This window comes from Lonchura striata, chromosome 6 (genome assembly GCF_050655825.1).
Source record: "Lonchura striata isolate lonStrDom1 chromosome 6, ASM5065582v1, whole genome shotgun sequence".
Lineage (NCBI taxonomy): Eukaryota > Metazoa > Chordata > Aves > Passeriformes > Estrildidae > Lonchura > Lonchura striata.
In genome coordinates this window covers 26,482,039-26,507,112 of record NC_140708.1, presented here as the reverse complement: position 1 = coordinate 26,507,112, position 25,074 = coordinate 26,482,039, and the positions used below count along the sequence as shown (strand labels likewise).

Genomic DNA, 25,074 nt, shown 5'->3' with positions numbered 1-25,074 from the left:
GACACAACCTGTAAGCTTTTCCAGGAAAATATGAGATGCCAGTGCTGTCATTGTAAAGCTGCAGCTCCTGTGGTGGGTCTGTATTGCTCTTTCTCTCTTCTCAGTGCTGCAGGCAGCATTTTGCCACTAGCATGCTCAGATACTTTACTTCCTATGTGATGTGGTGATATGGGGCCCAAATTTAAAAAAAAATAAATGAGATGATTTATGTGAATTTTGAAGCATTTGAAGCACAATACTTGATGTTGCTGTCATTGGTTTTAGTAATACATGTTCCCATATTTCATCTCTGAACTCTGGAGCATCTTACACGGCAAAATAAATGCCATCATTTTAATCTCACTTTAGTGAGAGGGAAACTGAGGCAAGAGTGGGGAACTTCCTTATGCTTCACTTTACACAAGATTAGCAGAATACAAGACTGAACCTTCAGCCGGGTTCCCTCTATCCTCTACTACAATAACAGGAACTACCTCAGTGCTCAGATCCTTCCTCTCATGTGAATAGTAATACTATTGAAAATTCTCACACATCTTAGATGAAAATAATGTATTTATTCATATTTTTAAACAGCACTGTGAATGTGTGGGCCTTCACACTATGTGCATTTTTCATTAATATCATACTACAGGATCTTGTTGGCAGGCATGTTGCTGTAGCAGACAGTTGGATGTTTAATTTTGAGGAATTGCTAAGTAAATATTTGATGTGCAGCGAGTAGTTTGACTTTGTGTACATTTGTCCAGTTAAGGAATACTCTGTCCCTTTGCCCTTCACTCCAACAGACCACCTGCACTCAAAAAAAAAAAAAAAATTAAAGTAACAGGTAGTGTAAATGAGCAGTACTCATAATAAAACTGTACTCCAGGAAGTGACTGTAGGCAATTTAGTGAAGTTTATTAAATAGATTGTGTTATGGGTATTCATATTCATTCTGAGCAGGGGAACAAGGGGAACATGCTCTCCTGAAGTCCGATCAGGAAAATGTTTTCTGTAAATGTGTCTTTTTGTCAAGTAAATAATTTGATGTTGCTGCATGTTTGAGATTTGCTCAGTCAGCCTGAGCAGCGCAAGCAGTCCACACTAATTCCATTGTGCACAGCTTCTCTTGCCTGCCTTCGACCTTGGCCCTGTGATGTGAAGCTGCAATCTGTGGGTGAGGCTGGGGCACCATGGACAGGTCCCTCCCTCCCTGCTGAGTGCTGGAGGGTCTCTGCAGGCAGCAAGGGCTGGGGGCAGCTGGTCCTGCCCAGCCCTGCTCGGGCACAGGTCAGCAGGGAAGGGCTGGGGGCAGCTGGTCCTGCCCAGCCCTGCTTGGGCACAGGTCAGCAGGGAAGGGCTGGGGGCAGCTGGTCCTGCCCAGCCCTGCTCGGGCACAGGTCAGCAGGGAAGGGCTGGGGGCAGCTGGTCCTGCCCAGCCCTGCTTGGGCACAGGTCAGCAGGGAAGGGCTGGGGGCAGCTGGTCCTGCCCAGCCCTGCTTGGGCACAGGTCAGCAGGGAAGGGCTGGGGGCAGCTGGTCCTGCCCAGCCCTGCTTGGGCACAGGTCAGCAGGGAAGGGCTGGGGGCAGCTGGTCCTGCCCAGCCCTGCTTGGGCACACAGGTCAGCAGGGAAGGGCTGGGGGCAGCTGGTCCTGCCCAGCCCTGCTCGGGCACAGGTCAGCAGGGAAGGGCTGGGGGCAGCTGGTCCTGCCCAGCCCTGCTTGGGCACAGGTCAGCAGGGAAGGGCTGGGGGCAGCTGGTCCTGCCCAGCCCTGCTTGGGCACACAGGTCAGCAGGGAAGGGCTGGGGGCAGCTGGTCCTGCCCAGCCCAGGGGCTGCCTCCAGCCCCAGCTCCCAGTGCTTCAGGTGGGAGCAGGTTCCACTCTGCACCTCCCAGTCCCACAGGCAAGCTCTGTCTACACCATTACTTTTTCTTATTACTATCAGTAAGTCCCAATGGAGAAGCAATTAGAGAACCACAATAAATTAGATGATTTGCCCTCTTAGCAAAAGTTGTTTTCTCTGGCTTCTGTATCTGCTTTTGTCAAGTCATAGCACATTGTTGCTTAACCCAGTGCCTTTAGCTGATGGTTTCATTATCATAAGCTTATTCATATGCTTCTATCCTTCTCTTTTTGTGTATAATGAGTAATTAGTGTAATTTAATATGTCATCATTGTTGCTTTTTCCAGCACAGAATAATAATAAAAATCCAGCATAAATATAAAGTTAATCGCACTGTAACCTCTCTTACACATCTGTACATCTCCACATAAGTCCTCAACAGTGATCTGGGGTATGATAAATGACACTTTTTAAAAACTCCGTGCATAGTTTTTGATAGCAATTTTAAGGCCAAAATGGTATCATCAGAGGTTCAGCATATGCAGATACTTGGGATATCATAGACTAAATACGTCTTTTTCAGAAGAATGAGATAAAGCCAATTATAACAGTTTTAGTGAATTAGACAGTGGAAACAATCTCAGGCTGAGTGCTTGATGTTTAGTTCAGTTAATACCAATTAAAGCCTTCATAATAATTTAAAATTCTAATGTAGAAATGTTCTGTTGCTATTTGCTCTTTTTTTTTCCTGAGTACTTTTAATGAGCAACATTGCCTAGATTGAATACTTATTTTAAAAAGGACGTTTTTGCATTTTTACTGTTAAAATCTGAAAACCTTCCTAAAATATAGATGGTAAAAGGAAAATGGTGTACAGAAGTCTTTATCTCTTTATTTAAGCATTAAAATGACATCACAGACTACTCACGCCTTCCTTCCATATTTATTCCATGGTCACTAGATGCTTCTCATACTCATTTTAGTTCGCTGATCTCTGTTATACCTTTTATCTCTCACATGTGTCTTTCTCCCAGCACATGGATGTATATTAAATGTCATGTTTCTTTATATTGTTGTGAAGATCATTGTTTTACTTCTGAAATAGGTAGTGCACATGTGCTATGAGCAAACTGTGGTAATCTATGTAAATTATTTGCACGGAGCCATACTCTGCCCTTGGGGAAAATGCAAATTAGAACATTTTGTAGTTTGTTTGTTTTTAAATACATACACTTTTCACATCAAGGCTCAGGACAGACTCCCTGTTTATTTTTCCATTGCTCATCATTTGTTATTCCTTGTAAATATCTCAGTCTTTAATGATTAGTTTGCTACACTGGCAAATAAAAAATGCTTGATGAGTGAAGTCCTCAAAATACAATGTTTGTTGTATTTTATAGCTCTGCTGTAAGGGATTTATCTGCTTGTAAAAGGGTATGTAACACATGACTCAAAGCCTTTATAGTGATCTGACAGTTATCATTCATTTTCTCCCAGTGTTGTCTTGGTTTTTTCTTTTACATTAGTGTTTGTAATGTTTTTTTAATCCTGCATGACTAAAACATAGTTAACTGATTTTCCTTATGTGAAGCTAGAAAAGCATATTCCTAAACTGTTTTGTTTACTGCACTTGCAGTTCTGTGCAGATGTAATTCGTTTAATAATAAAATTATTTTTATACCCTTTAAGTACCCTTTCAGAGAAATGTTTTAATGTAAGTTGTCTGATTCTATTTTAAGTGAAGGAGAAAACCTGGTAGAGGTTGTCTCTTTAAATCAGATCTGCAGCGTTGATGGACCCTCTAGCAGGCACGGTAAGAACCATTCTCACCTCTGCAGCAGGGAGCTTGACCATATAGACTCTCACATTCAATCAAAACGTTTTCCCTTTTAATATGCACTGTACCAATCCTATTCCCATGGTTACAGCCCGTGCTTCTTTGGTTGCTTCCAGACTGTTGGAAAAGGAAGGCAGCATACATTTCTTGTACAGGAGTTTAAAACATCATGAAAGCAACCCTGTTGTGATTTGCATTTTAAATGTTTCTTTTTTTTTCTCATTGTACAGAATGCTGTAGCAGTAGCTTCAGTTCATTTGCCACAGTCTGTCTTCTCTCAGTCTTCAGCCTGGCAATCTGTTGATAACTCCACTTGCAAGCTACAGTTTATTGTCTTTCGGAATGGAAAACTCTTTCCTAGCACAGGAAACTCATCAAATCTTGCAGATGATGGGAAACGTCGGACAGTTGCCACACCAGCTGTTTTTGCTAAAATAGGTGAGAAGCTCTTATGCATTATTTTCTTTCATTTAAAAGCTACGGTATACTTGATTGTGCAGAGAATAGAGGGGTAGAGTATGCAGTGTGCTGTGAGGCTGGAAACAGTCTGTCTTTAGTACAATGTTTGCAGTTGTTCCTATCTGCACGATATTATTCAGATTGTCCTGCAAATAATGAAATGTCCTTGCACTACGATTAGAATGCAAATTCTGGGCTACTGTTTGTTGACTGTGTTGTTACAGATGCTTGCTTCTTAAAGCTATGGGAAGGAACCTTGTTTTACTCTTTACAGTTGCAATGTTAATGTCCTAGGCACTGGTAAAAATAAGGCTTTTGGAGTGGGAGTAGTGTCCTGTTGCATGTATCAATAGTCAGCAGTATACTTACTGATGCAATGGATGTAAAACAGGTGTTGTTAAAGACTTTTATCTAAATGACATACATTGTATGTGCTAGTGAATCACTATTTTGATTAATTGTTCATCCATGCAATTTTACTAATTTTGTCCAACACCGAGTAGTGCTCTCATTTCTATTAACATTTTTAAATGTTTGAATGTTACTTTCAAAGTGCAGAATTGTCTCAGCAAATAATCATGCCATCAAACTGAGCCGTTCCTGCAGTTACATGGGCAATAGTGCAAACTGGTCATAAATGAAGAATCTGAAACAATAAAAAAGATCCCTTTCGTGAGGAATGATTTGATCATTTTGACACAATACGTGATTTAAATGCTCAGATTTATTCATACCATTGCAAACTTCTCTGATGCGAGCACTACCTTTGATTTTGACCATTAAGATTTTATGTCCTCTGTCTTTTTTCCCCATAGTTTAGTGTATCTGGTCTCTTTACAGAGCATTCATCACTAAAGGGTTTTCCACTCCGTCTCTCTGATTCAGTTTTTTCCTTTTGCAGATGGGTGCAGTTTTGGAAACCTCAGCAGCCCTCTTACTATAGGATTGAGGCACTTTGCACGGGGTATAGACCCCATTGCAGCCTTCTGGGATTTTGACCTTCTAGATGGACATGGAGGCTGGAGGGGAGAAGGGTGCCACATAATTAGTTCTGCAGGCAATATTACCACCATTCAGAGTACACACTTCAGTAACTTTGCAGTGCTAATGGTAAGTATATGACTTGGCAAATATACCTGTATTTCTCTCTCTTTTTTGCCATGCATTTTTGTTTTATTTACATGCATCTGTTTCATTCTGATCTGTTTCATTCAACTGACCTTCTGGGTTTTTATAATAATGTTTAGCATAGAACAGTCTAAAAGGAAGTAAGTTACTTAACTGCTAGTAAGTGAATAAACCTAGTGGTCAGTTTTAATATCCTGAGACAGGCCTAATCAGAAATGACATTAACTTCAGTCTTATAAATGAAAGTTCCATCAAGGAATGATTAGTACATAATGGTTATAAATTATATGACGGGGTTTAAAAATGTATACTCCTGTGTGCTTTTACATCAGCACATCTCAGAGGCTGGTCTGCTTTTGTTCCTGCCCTGCACTGTGTTGATCATACTAATTAGTTGCAGGCATACCGCAATGTTGAATCATTTAATAAATGGAGAGGAATAACATCTTCTGTTCTTTTAAGTATGGACAGAGCTGTCCTTGTTGATTCTGTGGGAGTTTTGGTTTGTACACCAATGCCGATAGCCTACTTACAAAATTGCTGTCTGTGAAGGAAAATATTCCTGTGCAGTGCTAACACATCAGCTGCTTTTACTCTGTTCTCAGTCACACTTACAGTTCCCATTGCAGTTATTTAACTAACCTGCTTAACAGAAAGTTACCTTCATGAAAGCAAAAATACGCATACAATGATGAACTGTTATTATTCACGAACTAAAGGAAAGCAAACAAGAAATTGAAAGGTTTCTAAGCTTTAGAAAATGTTTGCACCCTTAAAAATATTTATTATAAACCAGTTGTAAAAATATTAGACATGTGTACTATTAATACTAGAATGCTCCTGAATGCTGATGCAGGATTGCACTGTAAATGCCGCTTGTGTACTTCACAGAAATGTTTATAGTTGAGTAAATAATGTATTGTGTGTATGTGTAAGGGACAGCAAACACAGGCGACAGGAATTGCGAGGACGTGTGCAGAGAATACCAATCTGCTGCTGTCAGATGGAGCCCAGATGGCAGCCAATCATAGCACAAAGCTCTGGTGCCCACGAGTTAAATGCAGATATTATCGTCCACTTCGTAAGAACAGATTTCCCTGACACTTAGTTGAACAGTTGAACATTTTTTTTACCCATTATAGAATTGTTCAGAATTTAAGAGCTGTTCCTCAGATTGGATGACATTAAATATACCTTATTTTCTACAGCTCATGTGAGATCCCTTTTCCCCCAGCCTCTTGTTTCCCAGAATGGGAATCATAATTTTGCTTTGAGGATGCTTTTCTAAATTAATTAAAGAAAGCACCTGTTGACTTTGCAGGTGCCACACCCAAAATGGCTTCCTCCTCCTTCAACTGCTGGAGTTCAGCATGTTACTCTTAAACTTTGAGCAGTTACTAAATGTTAATTAACTGTTTGCAATCAACCAATTACATAGTTTGTTTTTGCTTAAAAAGTTGAATACTGACACAAGGGCTGCAGTTAAATTTTGGTTTGTAAAGCCCAATTATCTCTTATAAGGTGTAGGAGATTGGTTTTTCTACAACTGTAAAGGCAACTGAGGCACTTTTTACTGGAGTTTTTGTATCTTGTCTGTAATTCTGCTTTAGGCCTTGTGTTAGTTTAGTTATGAGCATTTGGCTGTGCTTTATTTCATGTGTGCGTCTTCCAATTTTATCTGTGTAAGATAAGAAAGTAGAATCTTAGAATCACCCTTGCTTTGCAATTTCTATGGTAGCAAACAATGGGATATGTTTCTTAGCTCACGTTTCACAGTGACCTTTAAGGAAAATGATGACAAGTAATTTTAAAATATACATATAAAAATATACACACACACAAATCCACTTCCCAGTCATTCCCTTTCTAAACAGATAACAGAAAAATTTTGTAGCTTCATTATGTTCAAACATTTTCATTCAAGTATTATTTCTTAATCACTGTTTTGTGGCATAAAGAAAAAGGATTACTTTATTTGATAGAAACTATGCTTTTCTGGGCAGTTCAATTCTCGTACCAGAAATGAAAAATACTTAATTGTTCTGCATTGTTACTAATTTATAAAATGAACAGTATAAAGTGTCTATGTGTACCTTATTAATTTATATCTATATTCCTAATGTATTTTAAAATGCTAACAAACCATTGGCAAATTCAAGATACCTGGCATATGGTGTGTAGCTAATGAAATTAGCTACAATATCATGATACATGTCATTAATCTGTAATTCATCTGTTAAACAAGAAAAATTCATAATTTATTATGGTTTGGGGTAATTGCAGAAAACTGAAATAATATCTGTAAACTAAAAAGCAGCACTAAATCTTTACATTACAATCAGAATTGTGTACATCCTGCTGTAGATTAAGTTGAAACAGAAACCTCAGTCAATCCAACTGTCCATTATATGGCTAGTAGAGTCCATATTCTGATTTGTCACCTTTTCAAATAGTAAGACACAGTTTCCTAAGGTGCTTTCATAGAAGTTGTTTATGCCTATGTAATGTAAAAGGGTAAAAAGAAAGGTTTTCTAGAGTCCTTTTTTTAGAAAGGCAGCAATCAAGGATTTATCAACTACGATTGATAATTAATAAGCATGAGCATACTTCAAGTGAGAGGAGTCATGTAGAGCCCTTTGATTTCTCTCTGTGACAGTTGTTCAAGTGATGTCATTGAGAGAGAAAGTTTAGTTTGAAGGTTGGTTTGGGAAGAAGGTACATGCTCCTACCCTCACGTGGCCTCACACTTTTAGTTTGCTCTGGGTTGGGCTGGCAAATAGAAGTAGAATAATAGAGTCAGACATAACAGAGATTTTTCTGATCATGTTTTGAGTAGTATGTCCTAGAGGTGAGAGTAAAACGTAAACTAACTCCCACATTATATTCCTTCATTTTACTTCACATACTGTGCTTAGACCAGTCCTCTATTTTGTCTTTTCTTCTGTTATCTGTAGGAGGAAGAGTTCATTACATTACACCTCTTTAGGAGGTGTCCAAAGCCCTCTAGGGTCCTGAACTCTGCAATATGATTGATTTTCTATTTTAGAGTAAAATGATGAATTTATATACTTTGAAGCTTTGCTATAGCTAATGATAAGTATTTGCTTTTTAAATACCACATATTTATGCTCTTGTGTGAACAGAGTTGCCTATCAGTATTTTAATTTTTCATGACGACACTTGTGTATGTTATGACCAATCCAGAGACCTCTATATCTGAGTAATAACTCTTCAGGAGATGACAAAAATATCCAATAGCAACAATGAATTTCAAAATTTGCTAAATACATTTTGGCATACATTGTCCTTTGTTCTTCCTTTCATTTTTCTTAGAACACAATAGAAATTCAATAGTGATGGATATTACTGTAATTGTATACAGCATTTCCTTTCCCCCTTAGACTGCTTTGTCAATAGTAATTTCCTCAAATATGCCAAATAAACACAAATAAAATTATTAAATCTAAGTATTATAGCTCCCAATTAACATAAAATGGATTAATAAAAATTCTTAGCACTTCTAATTGTAATCCTTAAAGTAGGTTAAATCAACATAAAATCATAAGTAGCTCCTTTCCTGTTTTGTCACAATTTGTCATATTCCAACCAATATAGGTGTGGGTTTTGTTGGATTTTTGGGCTTGCTTTATGTGCATAAGGAGTAATTATTTGTAGAAATAGCATGCATTCAGCGGATAGGGCTGAGGAAACTGAGCTGACAAAACCAGAACATATTTGAAACTGTTCTGGAAGCAAACCTTGGAAAATGGTGTGAGTGAGAAACTGAGAAGAGGCAGGATACTAGGAATGGATCACAGTAAGAGGCAGGGAGTTTTTCTCTTGTTTTGCAAACATTCCCCCAGTCTTTGAAATATTTCAAGAAAAGCTACTTTTTCAACATTTTCATTGTTACTGGAGGCAATTGCAGAATTTCTTAAGCCTATTCATGAAGTTCAGTTCTGAACAGAATTCCAAACTTCAATCTTTCAGGTCTTTTCCAAATTAAGCAGCCTGTCTAAGCCTTTTGAGAAATTAATTCATGAGTCGGGGAAGTATTACAGAGATGTCATTTAGAAGGTTGACATAATTACAGTATTTGACATTTTCCCCATAGAGAACACAGGGTTTTCTCATCACAGGCTGTGGAAACATTGTTCTGTACTTTGAAAAATCAGTCTGCCTACAACAAGAGGTTCAAGAACGAAAGTTTCAAATCTTTTTTCATGTTTAAACACGAAGTTAAACACCTACAGGATAGATCTTAGCAGAGCTTATGCACCAAAGATTGTGAAAGTGATCCAGAAAGTTTACCTGCTATATGTAAAATTAACATTTGTTGTAGTGGGAACAGCAAAATTATGCTGGAATTAGCACGTGTGTAGATGTTTCCCAGTATGAAGAGGCTGCAAGGAGGCACATGCTCCTCACTTCAGTCCTCAGCTGGCATGTACTGCTCTCTGCTCATGTAATGCTCATCAGAGAATGCTTAGCCCATATGGACAGTATTGAGCCCAGCCCCCAGAAAAGGCTGCTTTTTTAAGAATATTCCTGAATATTTAAGTATACTCCTGAATATTCTTTTGCACAAAGCCTTGGAATTAGACTACTCTTAAGAGCAAGATCTGCTTTTTATTTCTTTTCCTTCCATGAACATTTTATTAAATTGCATTTAATAATATGTATTATTTGCTCTGTAAAAAAAATAAACTGTCTTGGTAGTGGGCCCAAAATTCCAGGCTTCTCTCCTCCAAAAGGCAGTGATTTTATCACAAATCGGATCTCTGGCTCAAGCTTTTTCTTTTTGTTTGTTTTTCCTTTCTGTTGGCTGAGTGGCTCTTGCATTCATCATGGTGCAACTTCAGCCAGGTAAATGGATTCTGATTGTAAAGCTCAGTAAAATAGCCAACTCTTGGAAGATAGATGGAAATTAAAGGCCTGGAATCCAGGCCTTGGGACATTTCATTTTCTTGGTGGCTTATACTGGGCTCCTTTTAATTCAGCAATGTCATTCTTGTACTGGAGTGCCCAAAACTGGACACAATAGTTGAGATTTGGGCTCATAAGTGGTGAATAGAAGGGAATAATAATTTCCCTCCCTCTTCTGTGTGCAGTCTTGGTAATATGGCCCAATATGGGATTTACCTCATGTGCCCCAAGAGCTCACCACTGTCTTGGTTTGTTTCACACCATCTTAAAAGGGTGAATGAACGACAGTTTCTCATTAGACAGCAATTAACAGGCCTTGTAGCTGTAGACACCAGTTTGTAATGGTCTGGGTCTTGTAAGTAAGTATTTGTTTTCCTGGGGTAATTCCTGTGGTTTTTCAATATCATCATGATTTGAATCCCCTCTAGGAAATAAAAGCAAACCTAACTTTTTAAAATGTAACATACAATTTTGCTGCTTTGCATACAGCATTTTAAAAAATGCTTCTTTTCTGCATGTTGTCTTCCCCAGAAGATTACTCAAGGGGAAGTTGATGGATCAATAAGGTTTAATTATCATCAGAGAGCAGACAAGATGCATCTGTTATATATCTATAATGAAATCAGCTTCCAATATACAAGACTTCTAAAAAGGATATTCTACTTTGGCATTAATGATTTACATACTCAACATTTTACCATTTATTTACTGTAAAGGATTAGATAAACTATAAAATTCATATTTAAAAATGGAAGTAGCTTTAAGATGCTGATTGTTCTTCATTCTTCTGCAGGCAAAATGGTTGTATTCCTGTAGGACACATGGCATTTGCTTTTATATGGATGATCAAACACAGGGAGATGTTGAACCTTGCATTTACACTATTAAAAACCAGTTCTTTAGTACACAGTGATGGTACTCAAGTAAAATTGCTTATATTTTTTTCAAATGTGTAGCTACACATTTCAAATGTGTAACTTCACTGTGCTTCCTTTTTCACAACTTTAACTTTCCATGGTGATATCCAACTTACTTATATTTAAATAACTGTGCTGTTACTACTGTATAGTTACAGTAACACATTTCTGAATGCAGAGAAATTGTGTACCTAAATTTACACCAAAGTGTACTATAGTATATTAAAATATAATTATATCTGTAAGAGCTAGAAGTAAATGTTTTATCACTTTCAGAAGATTATTTCTGTTTAAATTGTCCTACTCATAATATGAGCTAAAATTGTATTGAACATTCCTGTTAAATAATCATTCATCTACCTTGAGAGACTTACTCAATAAAATAATTAATGGGGAGATAATGCAAATAAAAACATGGGAGAAAAAGGAAAGGGTGTTTGAGTGGACATTCAGAGACAGTTCTGAACCAACAGACTTTTAAAGAATTATTTGAAAGTTACAAAGTCATGATATCCTGATTTTTTATTCATGCACACAGGAAGAAAACAAGAATAAGAAGGCTTTAAGAGCCTAGGTCTGTCATGTTAAAAAACTAACACATGAAAAGACAGAGTTTTTTTCCTCTTCTTTTCCATTTGTGATTGAGGGAAGAATAGCAAGAACTGACACCTCTAGGTGAGACAGCATAAGCTGAGTTCCTCCTTGAGAAGCAACTCCACCTATCACCTGGGTGCTGGTGAACTGGGCAGGGCAGAGAGAGAACTTGTGTGAAGGACAGGAGTAAGAGAGCAGGTTTAACTGAGGTTTAATGTGCAAGCTGAGGAAGTACTTGAAGAAAAATAGGATGTGATAACATATAGTTAGCTTTTTGTTCATAAGTTATTTTTCATTTTGATGGTCCTTTTTATGTATGTTGTGAGCTGCTCTGTTTAGAACTGACATTCAGATGCAACTGGAGAAACCAATACAATTAATCTTAGAAACTTTAAAGCTAATAAAGAAGGAAAATAATAACTACCAGGGCATCAGTTACTTGAGAGGCTCATTTTAGAAGGTAAACTAAATTCTCACCATTTAGTAATTGCATATGAACATTATCTGCTTGTACGTGGACAAGTTCATATTCATAAATGATGGTGCGAGGAATCAGCTCTCTGCATGCAAATGCAATTAAACAGAGGTATTAGCATTACAGTCCCAGTTTCCTAAGGGGAGATTTCACCTCTGGAAAATAATGTATTGAATCTTCTTCCAAGTGAACCTAAAACTGACAAATAAGAAAAAAGTATTTTAAATGTTTCCCAATATTTTAAATGTTAGTTTGCTGCATTGTCATATTCAGTATTATTTCAGATTTTAGCTTTTTCTGCTGGGATGTATATTCATTTTTATGTGCAGAGTTAATGCCACTGCACATGGGAAATGGCATGAAGATGACACTCTGTTTGCATTCAGGTGGTAGGTTTTGTGTATAAATCTGTGCAGAAATGTAGTGTCACAAGCAAATGTGGCTTAATGCATTACAGGGAATGTAATATTTGCTCTAATACAGATAGTCTGAATTTAATTCAGATAGTCTGAAGACATTCTGTTTTATTTAATGGGCTCCTTTTTCTTTCCATCCATCGCACCTCCAGATTTAGCTCTCCTAAATGTGGAATTTAGAATGGGAATTTAATAAGGTTAATTTTACAAATATATTGATAGTCTTTCATTGTTTTTCTTGAAGAATTGTGTCACTTTTGAACACTAACATGTTCAAAAGGAACACATGGATCTTTACTTAGCAGTTAATATAGCTGTCCAAGTTACTTTTTAATTACAATAGGGAGTAGAGTACTTCCAACTAAGTTGAAGGTCACTGGGTTACAGGAGTTGTATCAACTGGTAATTATATTTGAGTCAGTTGATAATTTGGATGTATTCTCATAGGTTTTTTTTTTTTACTTTGAGTGGTTCTTCTGCAGCCATATATATGCCATTTAGAGACCTTTATGGTGATTTGAAATTTTGGGCTTAATATCTTAGTAAAATATGGTCATAAAGTTCATGTTATCAGAAGGACCAGATACTGCTAATGCTGGGAAAATGTAATATTGTGTGTATTTTTTCAGACCTTTTTTTAAATTAGGATATATCTGCTTGTACAAAAAGGTTAATTTCTGTCTAGCAAACTGTATGCGGATGAGGAAGGAGCAGTCTGTTATTGCAAATTCATGAACTGCATTAAAAGTTCTTTTTTTTTTTTTCCTGCCCTTGAAAGGGAACAACTAGAAATGACAGGACATATTGGAGTGACGTCTCAGTTTCACACATGCCTAACAATGTTAAATCATTTTGCTCTTTCCACAGGATTTTAAGACAGTGCTGTCTTTCCCCCAGTACCCAGGGGAGTTTCTGCACCCTGTGGTTTATGCATGTACTGCAGTTATGTTGCTGTGTCTATTTGCTTCCATTATCACCTACATTGTTCATCACAGGTAAGAATTCCATTTTAAGCATATATTAAATGGTCAGCATGAACTTTTATAAGCCTCACTGTAAAGATAAATTAAAATTATTTTAATTACTGTGTGATAATAACAGCAGCAATGTGATTTACACCAGAGAAATCAAAACTAAGTTTATGTTAACCTTCCTTAAGCTGTTTCTGAGCTTTCCTGGCACGTATGTTTAAATCTTTTGCACACTTTTCCTAAGATTTCTACATTCAGCAATTTCTATATTCAACAATTTAGTATAGAACCATGAACAGTATTAAGTTGTTTTCTGGTAAATTCCAGTCGAGCAGTCCTTTGGTCAGCTACACTTGCTGTAATGGCTTTTAAGACCAAGTTTGGTTGGAAGACTGGTAACTATCATTAGATTAAAGAAACTTTCTTTGTCTTCTAAGTTTGGGGTTTAGAAAACTTATGTTTTCTTTGATATGAAAAATTTATATAAATGCCATTTTAACTACATCCTTCTGGTTAAAAACCATTAGCAATTTAAATGAGTAGGAATGTATTGTGCTGTAGCAGCTGCTAAATATTAATTATATTAAGTTAATGCAATGTTTTCTGATCTTCAGCTTCCATTTAATCCTTTAGAGATGTCTTGTTAAAGTTCTGCATACATGAAGCTATGCAATAAGCCTTTTGCTTTTAGTACTCTACTTTAAGTGCTTGTTTGAGGGAGGAAACTTTAAATCAGTAGGCTTTTATGATTTTTACAATTTATTTTACCTTTTTATCATTTATTGCAATGCTATATAGGTCAGACTCTGTCCTATGGGTAGATTGTTACATAGGTATTCAAGAATCTGAGAATTTTATTATATCAAATTAAGTGTTTTTCCCAAATAGTAATCATAATAAATACGTTGGGGGTTTGAACTTTAAAATGTGATTTTTTTTTCAACAGCACAATCCGAATAAGCAGAAAAGGATGGCACATGCTTCTCAACTTTTGTTTCCATACTGCTCTCACATTTGCTGTTTTTGCTGGTGGAATCAATCGCATTAAATATCCAATTATATGTCAAGCTGTAAGTATCTGTTTTAGTAATTCTTACTAATAGAATTGAATCTTGCAAATGAGTTTTTAACGTAATATTGACAGTTCTCCTTATTTTCTTATATTGTTCTTGTGTCCTAAGTTTTTCAAAGTAAACTACTGTAAGTGTGTCTTCTAAAGACCAGTACTGGGATGTTGAGTGTTTGGTTGTCACGTGAGCTTCTCTAAGAGGGTGATCAATGTATTAACTTCTCGGAGGCTCAGATTGCCTCATTCTTTTTGTTTCGGCTTTTTTTTAGAAAAGCATTGACAATCTTGATATTTCTCTGCTGTACAGGATAGTTGAAAACTATGAATCCAGAATACTTCTGTCCTTCTTGTACTTTGGATTGAATGTGTGGGACTAAAGTTACTGCTTCACTTTTGTAACACATACACTGTTTGCCTGGGGATGGCCCTGGCTTCTCTGGATGATCCCTAAGAAGACACAGCATACTTGTGATTTATGGACTGTTGCACTGCTGGACTGTTTCACATCTCTTGCCTCAGCATTTTTGGGGCAATAGTGTGGTGAGATGCACAGACAGGACTGGATTCAGCTGCTCTGAATATAAAGGCTGAGTCTGTCCAATGTGTAAAGAGAGTAATTTTAGTCAGCTTCTGTAATGTCTGTAAGTGCTTGTTGCAATTTGTTTGTCTTGAATTTTTCTTCCTCTCAGATTTTGTAGAAGTGCACCAGGGCTCATGAATGTTGTTGGTATTTTCCTGTAGTAAAGCACTTTGTTTAGCCAATGTTTTCCTGGATATTTTGCCTGTTACTAAATCCAGTTCTGGTTGCCTTGAATGGGTGTAAATAGCAAGAGTCAGGACCCAGCAGCAGAGTCACTGCAAAGCTTGCATAATTAGTGTAAGAGTTACCACTCTTACAGTGTTCAGTGTTCATTTGGAAGCCTTTTGTGTATCCCTGTGCATATCCATCAGTAAACAGCACATGTGTGTCTGCAAGCACTGTGATGTTCTACATGTGAAGTCTACCTGTGTATTACATGATACTCATTTAAATAACACAGTTGTCCACTAGATTGAGAGAAGTATCTCACAATATCTAGTGTATTATGTCCTAATTAATTTGTAAGTTCTAGCAAATTGAAATATCACTTACCATTGTCTTTGACTGCAGTTTGCAAGTGATAGTAGCAGATTAGTTTGTAGGGCAGCCATGGCCATGTAATTACATGGTCACAAATGACCATCTGTTGTTTCAGTTGTTGTCTGATTATTTACTTTGCAGCTTGCATGGTAGCAACGTGGTATTAATAGCTATAATGAAAAATTGATTGAGATAAATGTGTTATTAATAGCCTTTTAGAAGTAGTACATAAACTACAGGGGTACCTTAATAAAGTGCATTTTCAGTGGCATCTGTCTCTTGCTGTGGGATAGGGCCAGATCCTGAGCTGCTGAGAAATGTGCACACCTAGTGAAACTGAATTGAACTATCCCTATATGTCTGCTAACCAGTTTCATTAAGTTATGTATTTACCTAATAATATGCTACATCAACAGACAATATCATCAGTAGTTACAATACAGGAAAGACACAAGACAAAGACTGTCCTCTATTTCCTGGTAGAAATTGTCTGATGTAATTAGACAGAGCTAATGGGTGAAATAGTCAAAGCAATCTAAGACAAGGCTCCAATAGCTAGTAATAGCTGAAAAACTGTTCACTTTGAGGACATCATACCCAGCCACAGATCCTTTCTTGCTTTCTGAGTGCAAGATTTTCAAAATTGAGTCCCAGCACCTGTGTCCTGTGATAACCCTCAGACAATTACTCTGTGATTTAATATCCAACATGCCAAAGCTCTGATACTGGGGCTTAAAATATATTTGTGAAAATGTTACTGCTTCAAGCAGCACTAACATATTAGTTATACCACAGGTGTAATAGCATCAGTTGCCATTCCAGAGGTATCCTTCATTCTGCTAAAATTCAAAGCACAACTTCAATCTTCAGCAATGCAATTTCACTTTTCATTTCCTAAGTGCATAGAGAAAGATTCCAAGTGCAAGTATTTTTTTGTCCCAATCACAGAAATGTTGTATAAAAGCCAGTCAACCACCATCTTTCCTATTGTAGTTATTCCTAAATCTTATGCAAAAAATTCACTGCAGCATAATTATCAATGTGAAATAATAGACTAACTTAACTTTTATCTTTCAAATTTAACCAAAAAAGGTGGTTCTAAATTAGCTTCATTTGGATCACCTTCTGTCTCTAAACGAGTAGTTACAGGTTAGTTTTAAACATCAGGAATTAATGCTATGGAAATGGGCCTATTTTCTGTGATAGCTGGAAGAACCTTCAAATCCCCTTCACGGCTAAACAGTCACACAAAAAAAGTCTTTTCAGAAATGGTCAGACATTTATTTTTATGTGGAATCTAAAAATCTAAAATTCCCTTTTAAACCTGCATATCTGTTTCAGAGAGGATTTTGTATAGACCTTTCACTTGCATATGTGCTCTGCAGTCTTTATGATTTGCAAAAAACCTGATGCTGGAGTGCTGGTCTAGAAGAGGTGATTGCATCTCCACACAGTTCCTGAGTGAATGAATCTACAGGCTCTTTAGATTACCCTTGGATCTCATTCTGGGTATCACTGAATGTTGGCTGTTGTAGAATCCAGACTCGATTTACTGGCAAAATCTTTCATGCAAGTCAGAGGTTGTCTTAGGAGCAGCAGGGCTAAATCAGAGGCAGTACATGACTGGAAAGGTGCTTGAGCCAGCCCGTGAGCCCTTCCATCTCCCAGCTGGGGCCTCAGGTTAGGTTGCTTCAGAAGGCAGAAGAAAGCTCACTCCTTTCATATAAAGAATGAGAGAGAAGAAGACACAACTGTTGCTGGATCACTCCCAATGTATGGGAGGCATCAATTCTGTACTCTCAAAGATTTCTGTTTTGTGGCTTCTACTTCAGAGGAAAGGGTGATAGCCATGAGTTTATGGATGCTAGGGGATGAAATCATCAGTTAAACATGTTAAAGCATGAAGAATGGACTTCTGGGCACAAGATTCAGGAGGCAGAAAAGTTATGGAAAGAGACAGAATCTTATTTTTTTTTTAATTGCATGATCACTCCAATCATATCTCCAAAACCTCTTTGGTTTATAAAATAAAAGCTTCCATGTAAACTTTGGCAAGGCTCAGATCTCCTTCTCCCTGATGAATGTCATATGTGAAGCTGCTTGTGAATTCATTTCTGTAAGGCAGTAGATCTTCAGCAAGAAAGGCAAAGCTCATTCCATACTAGGCAGCAGCCTACAAGTTCAACTCAGAAAGTTGAATTTCTTGTTCTAAATTTTCTACCTGTGAAGGGAGCATGAGGTTTTGCTAATGCTAAATGTTTAAAGATCATTAAATAGTCACATCAATTGGTGTTACAGACTACAGAGAAATTCCTGAGCCCCTTCGTCTCACAGAAAAGAATAATTTTTGTTGTGGGATTAAAAGTTTAATCAGAATGTTTGTGCATATCTGTGTCCTTCTTTAAATAAAACTGAATTAAGAAGTACAGTCTTATCTGAAATATGATTACAATTAGGAATAAAAAAAAATTAAATTAAAAATTTAGGGAAAATGAAGAAAATTGTGTTCAACTTAAAGCTGATCAAGAGACCTTTTGTGCCAAAATGCTTTGCATAAACATGTATTCTGGTCATTGCCATGGTAACTGCATCATATGGAACTTAACTTATCTCTAGGGTACTGAAATTTATTGAAGGAGCACAAACAGACAGCATCTTCTTACTGAAGAAAAGTATAATCTTCTATTCAAAAGGCTAGTGCTTATTCCCAAAGATAAGAGTTCCAAGAACACAGGACATGTTAAAAATTAATCCAAGAAAATTTTTACCATATAACTGTGGTTATTAAAGAGCTTTTAGTTGCAGTGTTCTTTTCAACGCATATATTCTGGCAGTTTTTTCTGTACCACTTAGCCTGTCAGGGTAAAACCTTCTTAAAAATAGGGGTTATCACTTCAATATTTCCAATTATAATCCTTTATTCTGTTTGGGAAACTCAACCCTTTTCATACAATTTTTTGTGAAATACAAAAGTTCTGCTAATAGTGAAAATGGTTTTAAGTTATCACTTTAGTATTTAATTTGTATATAGCTTTTGGCCTCTGAAGCTTTACAGAGGTAGAAATGCAGTAACAAGGTACACACAGGTGAATTTGTACCCTGGGCCTTTCATGCATAACCTCAAGTTTGCATTTAATAAAGAGTCAAGAAAGACTTTAATGAACAAAACCACCTTGGTCTTTCTGTTGAGCCTCATCCCTCCCTCCCATGTCATGAGCTGCCATCTCATGTATTTCTGCTGTAGGGCCCAGGTGTCTCCCTAGCCTGAGAGAGTTAGAAAGAGGTGATTCCACTGGAGGGGACAAAAGAACTTGCAGCCACAGTCCCCAAGCACAGCAATGAGGACAATGCATCTCTGTGACGTTATTGATGTCGGTGAGGAGATGAGGAAGGAGGAGGCAGAGAGCAGAACCCAGCACTTTGAAATACTGAACTTTCAATGGGAATTGTGACAAGAATTTTTTTACCAATTATTAGTGGATGAATAATAGCAAAAATTCTGGAATTTAGTGTAACAGCTCAGTGCACCCTTCCAAATTCCACACTTCTGCTGTGTCATGTCAAATCTGTTAAAATCTGTTAGTCATAAGGAGGTCGAGTATCTTCGGGATAAATCCTTGTTTCCTTCCAGCAAGAAATGCAAATAGTTGGGGTTTGTTTTGTTTTGATTGTGTGGTTTTTTTGAGTGAGAAGTGTGAATAATTAAAGAGTTACTACAGAGAATGATAACATTTTTGCCTCCTCTGTATTTGTTTGATTTCCCCATATATCAGAAGTAACTCAGTTGCTGAAACATGAGCACACCATGAAAAACAGCAATGTGATGCAGGTGTGGCATAGCTGTGATGTTTTCAGTCATTTCAGTTCCTCCTCAGAAGTTGAATAAAATTGTTTTGTTGTACTGTTTTTAGGTCTTACATTCATTTAAGTGGCTGATGATTTCTATCTTTATGGTCATATATGTTTTCAGAATTTCACATGTAGGTGCCTTTTGACCTGGAATTCATTTCAACCATTCTTATTATTGCAGATAGTTGTGTGAAAAACAGAATACATAACAGCAGGGCTATGCTCAAATGAGAAAGAGGTTAGGAGCTAAATATCTAGATATTTTCCAGTTCTTTCTCATTATTTCTGCCTCTTTTTTCTTCCCCTTTTCTCATCCTCCTGCGTCTGTGCTTATGCTCCTGTTCAGGGCATCCCTACAGAAACTCTGCAAGCTGCCTGTGAACCAAGTCCAGACAGCAGCAGCCCCTGAGCTGGCAGCATCTGCCAGCTCATGATACACTGTTGTCTCATTCTCTTATTTCTGCTTCTTTTACCTCAAGCAGCAGCAGTGATGAAGGCTTTATATTCCCTTGTCTAACGTGGCAGACAAGTCCCAGAGAAAATTACAAAGGGTTTTCTCTTTATGATATTTGCTGCTATCTTCAAGTTTTGAGCTATAATACTAAATAGAAACAAAATGCATTTTTTTTCTTTACCCATCAATTATTTTGAGTAAAATGAACACTGGTTCCAATAAATCATTATAATAGATTTGTGTTAGCTTTGTTCAGCAATCCTCTATATTCCTTAAACTTTTATGTTCTTTCCAATTATAGCAATATTTTACTTGTCACTGCAAAATGTCAGGTTATTGCTTCAAAGGTAACCTCATTTTATATAATCAGATGCAGACTTAGCTGATATAATAAAGCACTGGAGATTGGATAAAATTCCAATTACTGCTTCCATAGTAATGAATAACAATTACTAACATAACAAAGATTTTAGCATTTTAGAGGTGTTTGTTCTTTGTTTTCCTTTCAATGAAAAACACACCAGTTTCTTGGAGACAAAGTGATAATAACATTATTAGAGTTTGTAATTCTTTTTAAGGGGGGGGATACCAAGAGCTGTCTTTTTATTTTTTCATTCTGTAGACAAGTTTTATTAAAATATGTCTGAAAATAATCTGGATTTATCAGTGCAAATAGCACTGATGCCATTTCATGAAGTCAGCTTTGCCTGTATATAGCAGAAAGGGAACTACAGCAGGATATTCCTGAAAAGTTAAAGGAAATAACATAATAGTGAGCAAAAATGCTGGCCTCTCATTACATTTTAAATTGCATTCTTGAGATAGGCTAGCAAAGAGTACAACACAAGCTAAGAGTCACATAATTTTAAATCCAGGTGTAAAATGTTTTCCCTCTGCCCTTATGAAGTAAGGTTCTTGTAAAACTCTTGTTTTACTGATCCATTTATTGAGTTGTTTAATTGTCCACTCTGTTTCAGGTTGGCATAGTACTGCATTATTCCACACTCTCTACTATGCTATGGATCGGAGTAACTGCCAGGAATATTTATAAGCAAGTCACAAAAAAACCTCAGCCTTGCCAAAACGGTGACCAACCTTCTTATCCAAAGCAACCTCTACTCAGGTATGAACTATTATTTTTTTAATCTCTGCCTAGAACATATCAATTATAAGCAAACTCTCATTTTATTTCTGTATTTTTTACTTTTTATGAACTATAAATAGCCACCTAGGTGTGTACAAAAATCTGAGTATTTATTGTATGCTGAGCGTTGACTCTACTCAGAGGATGGAAATATGCAGAACTGGTATTGGTTAAGTTGAGATACCTTTATCTGAACAGGAAGAATTGAAATGTTTCCAATTATTTCTTACGGAGGGGAAAAAAAACCCCAAAACTACAACTGGCGTGCTTCCGAGCTTTATTTAATCATCAGAAACTGTGTTGTAATGACCCTTTACCTTTATCTCTTCTGCTCTACCTCTTGCCTACACTTGTATTGAAAGCCTAATAACCTGATATCAGCCTTGCTCATTCCCCATCAGAGATGTAATGCTATTACAGGAGCCACTGGAAGTCTGCACTCCCTATCAGCTCTCGCTGGAGCAGACTCAAATGTGTCTCTGATGGCATCGCAGGTGTAAGACAGTGGGAGTTCTTGCCAGATGCCTCTGAGATGCTGAAACTCCAAGCCAAAATAGTCAGTCTGCGCAAGAAAAAAAAATTAAACCCTAGCAAAACCTTACCACAAACCAGGATTTCAAGCCAAAGGCATGAGAAGATTAATTCATCTTTTTTAAGCCTAGTTATCAAAAAATTACATATTAGTCAAAGTTATATATTGTCCCTATACAGGTTTGGGAGGGAGGCAGAAAAAGAACTTCCAGAGGACAATTCCTCCTATCCATCTTGAATATTTTTGTCAGGACAGGATGAATTGCCTTATGGAGGTGCCTCTTTTTTCCCACAGATCGTGGACAAGTCTGAATGGTCAATTTAGCCTAAAGACCTTAGTTTTATGGTGGAGGTCTGGAAATGTGAATTCTACTTATTATGTCTTTTCTGTGAAAAATCCACAATGTATTCTTTCAAACATATGTAGACTATTTTGTTTTAAACACAAAATTTTTAGCCAGTAGCACTTATAAATGACTGTGTGATGGTATCACAACTTGTTAAAAGTCTGTAGGAAGATTGAGTTTTTCCATCTAATTCTCCAGAGTAAAATTTTTACTAACATGTTTAGTTAGAAACCTAGCAAGTTTTCTTCTTTTTAAAATACTTTATTTTTAGAGATGAAATTGATTAAAAGTAATGTAAAATGTATATTGTGATGAGAGTAAGTGCCATATTGATCCTTAGCTTTGTTAGGTGTAAGCAAGAGGATACTCTTTCACTAAGAGTGCCTGACTTTGCTAATCCATTATTTACTACACCATTCTTCAGAGATGAGAATTTCACTCCTTCAGTTACCAGCTTGTGGCAAAATGAATAATTGCCAATTTTCAAATGCTGCAGTGTGACTATGAAGGTAGAAAATTGTTACAAGTTACATAGACCCAGCATAGTGTATGTTCTTCAAATTCAAATCTTGTTTGAGTTGGAAAACAATAGACAGTCAGGTTACAGGAAAGATGACTCTAATTAGAATCTTTGTTGTACCAGTCATGTTGAGGTTCCCAGACAGTGAAAATAAATAGTAGCTATTTTAAGTTTAGCAATAGAAATGATAAACCACCTTCTAGCTGCAAGAGAACATGGGTATAATTGTTTAATAGCTAAGTAAAATTATTCTAAGCTATTTTTCTCCCACAGGGCACCATGTATCTTAGAGACACAGGCACTGAAATGTCTAATACAATTTCACAATGGTTAGCACTAGTTTCAAAATAGTAATGATCAGTTTCACTTCATGTTGAAAACAGGCATAGTGTATGTAAAATAAAGAATCACTTTAAGCAAGAAAATGCTAAACTCATAATTAGTAGTTTGTTCTTTTAGAATGATAATGATCATTTTTGGGGGCATTTTACCTTTCCTGGTTTTAATAAAATTAAAGTCTGAATTATTCTTTGTCATAATGTTTCTGTAAAATCCATTAAGGATGCTTACATTTCAAGGAAGTCATTTATAAGAAATATTTTAACTAGTCAGTGTTCTTGTGTCTATAAGCCAATGCCAGCCTTTATACATATTCCTCAAGTACTTAGGGGAAAACATCTGAGTTTGGGTGAGGGGGTGTTAATTTGTCTCCACTTGACATCAGTAGATAGCTAAATAGTATAAAGTTTATTCAAATGGAGATGGAGTTAAGCTTTATTATATGTCAGGGCTATCAGTGATAGGAAGCAAATTATACAGTCTATGAGACACTTTTAAACAAGATGTAGTTTTTCAGTGATCCTGCTCTATAGACTTAGAGAATATACAATACAAATTTTGGAATGTGTTTGGCAAGAGCTCCATGCTCAGCTGTTGCCCTTCAGTCTTCTTTGGTAAGGGATGTATTTGACAGAAGATGTTTCCAGTTCATGTGTGAGTGTTTTTGTATTCCTTATATATGCGCTTGCTGTAGGATACATAGAGGTACCTTTTGTGAGTTAGTAGGTGGGATCTAATGCCAAAAATCAGTACATAAATCTATCATGTGGAATTTACCAAGAAATCATAAAAATTGTCTCACCACATTTCTTTCACAAAGCTTGGTCCATTCTAAAAAGTAGCTGAAATAGTGAAAATAAATAGAATAGAATATCTGAAAGGAGACCTTACCTGTTAGTAGAAAAGGATGTAGGTTTGTAAGAGTTGCTGCAGTTTCTCTGCCTGCTGTTTGCATATTCATCTGCAGAAGCAAGACAAATGAAGTGCCCTTGATCTTTTTCTCCTACTTTTCTTTGAGCTGTAGCAATAAGTACCCTATTATGTAAAGCTGTGGTTCTTTATAAGTTTTCTTTCTTCTAGATAGAGTGATCAAATTTGAAACATTTTTGCGGACTATTTTGACTTAATGGCAATATGATTTTAAATATTGCCTCTTTTTATATGTTAATCATATATTATGAGATACATTATGTACAATGTACATTATACAGTATATATACTTTATTATATGTATTATTCATTAAATACATATTATCTGTTAATTACAGAGTTAAACCCCTGAGGGCCTATCACTTTGATGATTGGAACCAACTGTAACAATCCCGGCATTTTTCTCTAAATGTGCCTAGATGCTAATGAGGTAGATCAAATTAATGCATCATTGAGTTTTGTGTATTGAAATTCTGAACCTTAGCACTTCAACAGATAATGAAATTACTTCCTGTAAAATATACTCTCTGGTATTCTTAATAGAAATAAATAATTCTATCTGTTCATCCTCTGTGGACATTTGTTAAACCTGGCAGAGTTTAGCTTCTGACTCATTTGAAGGCAGATTTTGCCAGCAAAGGCAAAGGGGCATGCAAGATTCAGCTATTACTGCAATGTACAGAACTTCTTATCAGCCCAAGCTGAGGCACAGGTAGTGTTAGTTTTTGTGCTTGCTATGTGCATGCATTTTTCATGTGATGCTCTGTACACATACAGATTAGACAGAAGTACAAACCAGCAGAAAATACTTCTGAAATATATTCTGTTAAAATCATTTCTTTCTAGAGTGACAGGAAAAAAATCAGATTACTTTCATTTTTAATAAGATAACTAGTGAACACAACTGCATTCTAAACACTAAAAAAAAAAAAAAAAAGCTGCTAGCTGGGCCAGAGATTGATGATAAGGAGACAGATAGTTAAGTTTTATCTCAAGGTTAGGTACAAATATATCTCCTAATGTTCTCCTACCTCTTTTATTCAATGGATATCTTGCAAGATAACTAATATGGCAGTGTTCAGATTACAGAGTCCAATATCCCATATCTGTCATGAAAAAATATCAATGTGCGTAAATAAGGTTGCAGAAGAAACAGCAAAACAGATAATGGTTGGTGTCGCTGTCTCTGTTGAACTTCATCTTATTTTTTATGCAACATATTT

The 25,074-nt window shown here is 36.6% G+C and overlaps 1 protein-coding gene across 3 annotated transcripts in view; it reads left to right on the top strand.

Annotated features, from left to right (window-relative positions):
* The window catches only part of LOC110473694 (adhesion G protein-coupled receptor A3), a 257,125-nt gene that overhangs the window by 203,324 nt on the left and 28,727 nt on the right, over nucleotides 1-25,074 (top strand). For all 3 annotated transcript variants that reach the window (XM_085582610.1, XM_021536446.4, XM_085582611.1), the window contains exons 13-17: nucleotides 3,893-4,100; nucleotides 5,023-5,231; nucleotides 13,445-13,572; nucleotides 14,495-14,618; nucleotides 21,018-21,163. In XM_085582610.1, the coding sequence (XP_085438736.1) occupies nucleotides 3,893-4,100; nucleotides 5,023-5,231; nucleotides 13,445-13,572; nucleotides 14,495-14,618; nucleotides 21,018-21,163 (815 nt within the window). The remainder of the gene's footprint in view (nucleotides 1-3,892; nucleotides 4,101-5,022; nucleotides 5,232-13,444; nucleotides 13,573-14,494; nucleotides 14,619-21,017; nucleotides 21,164-25,074) is intronic.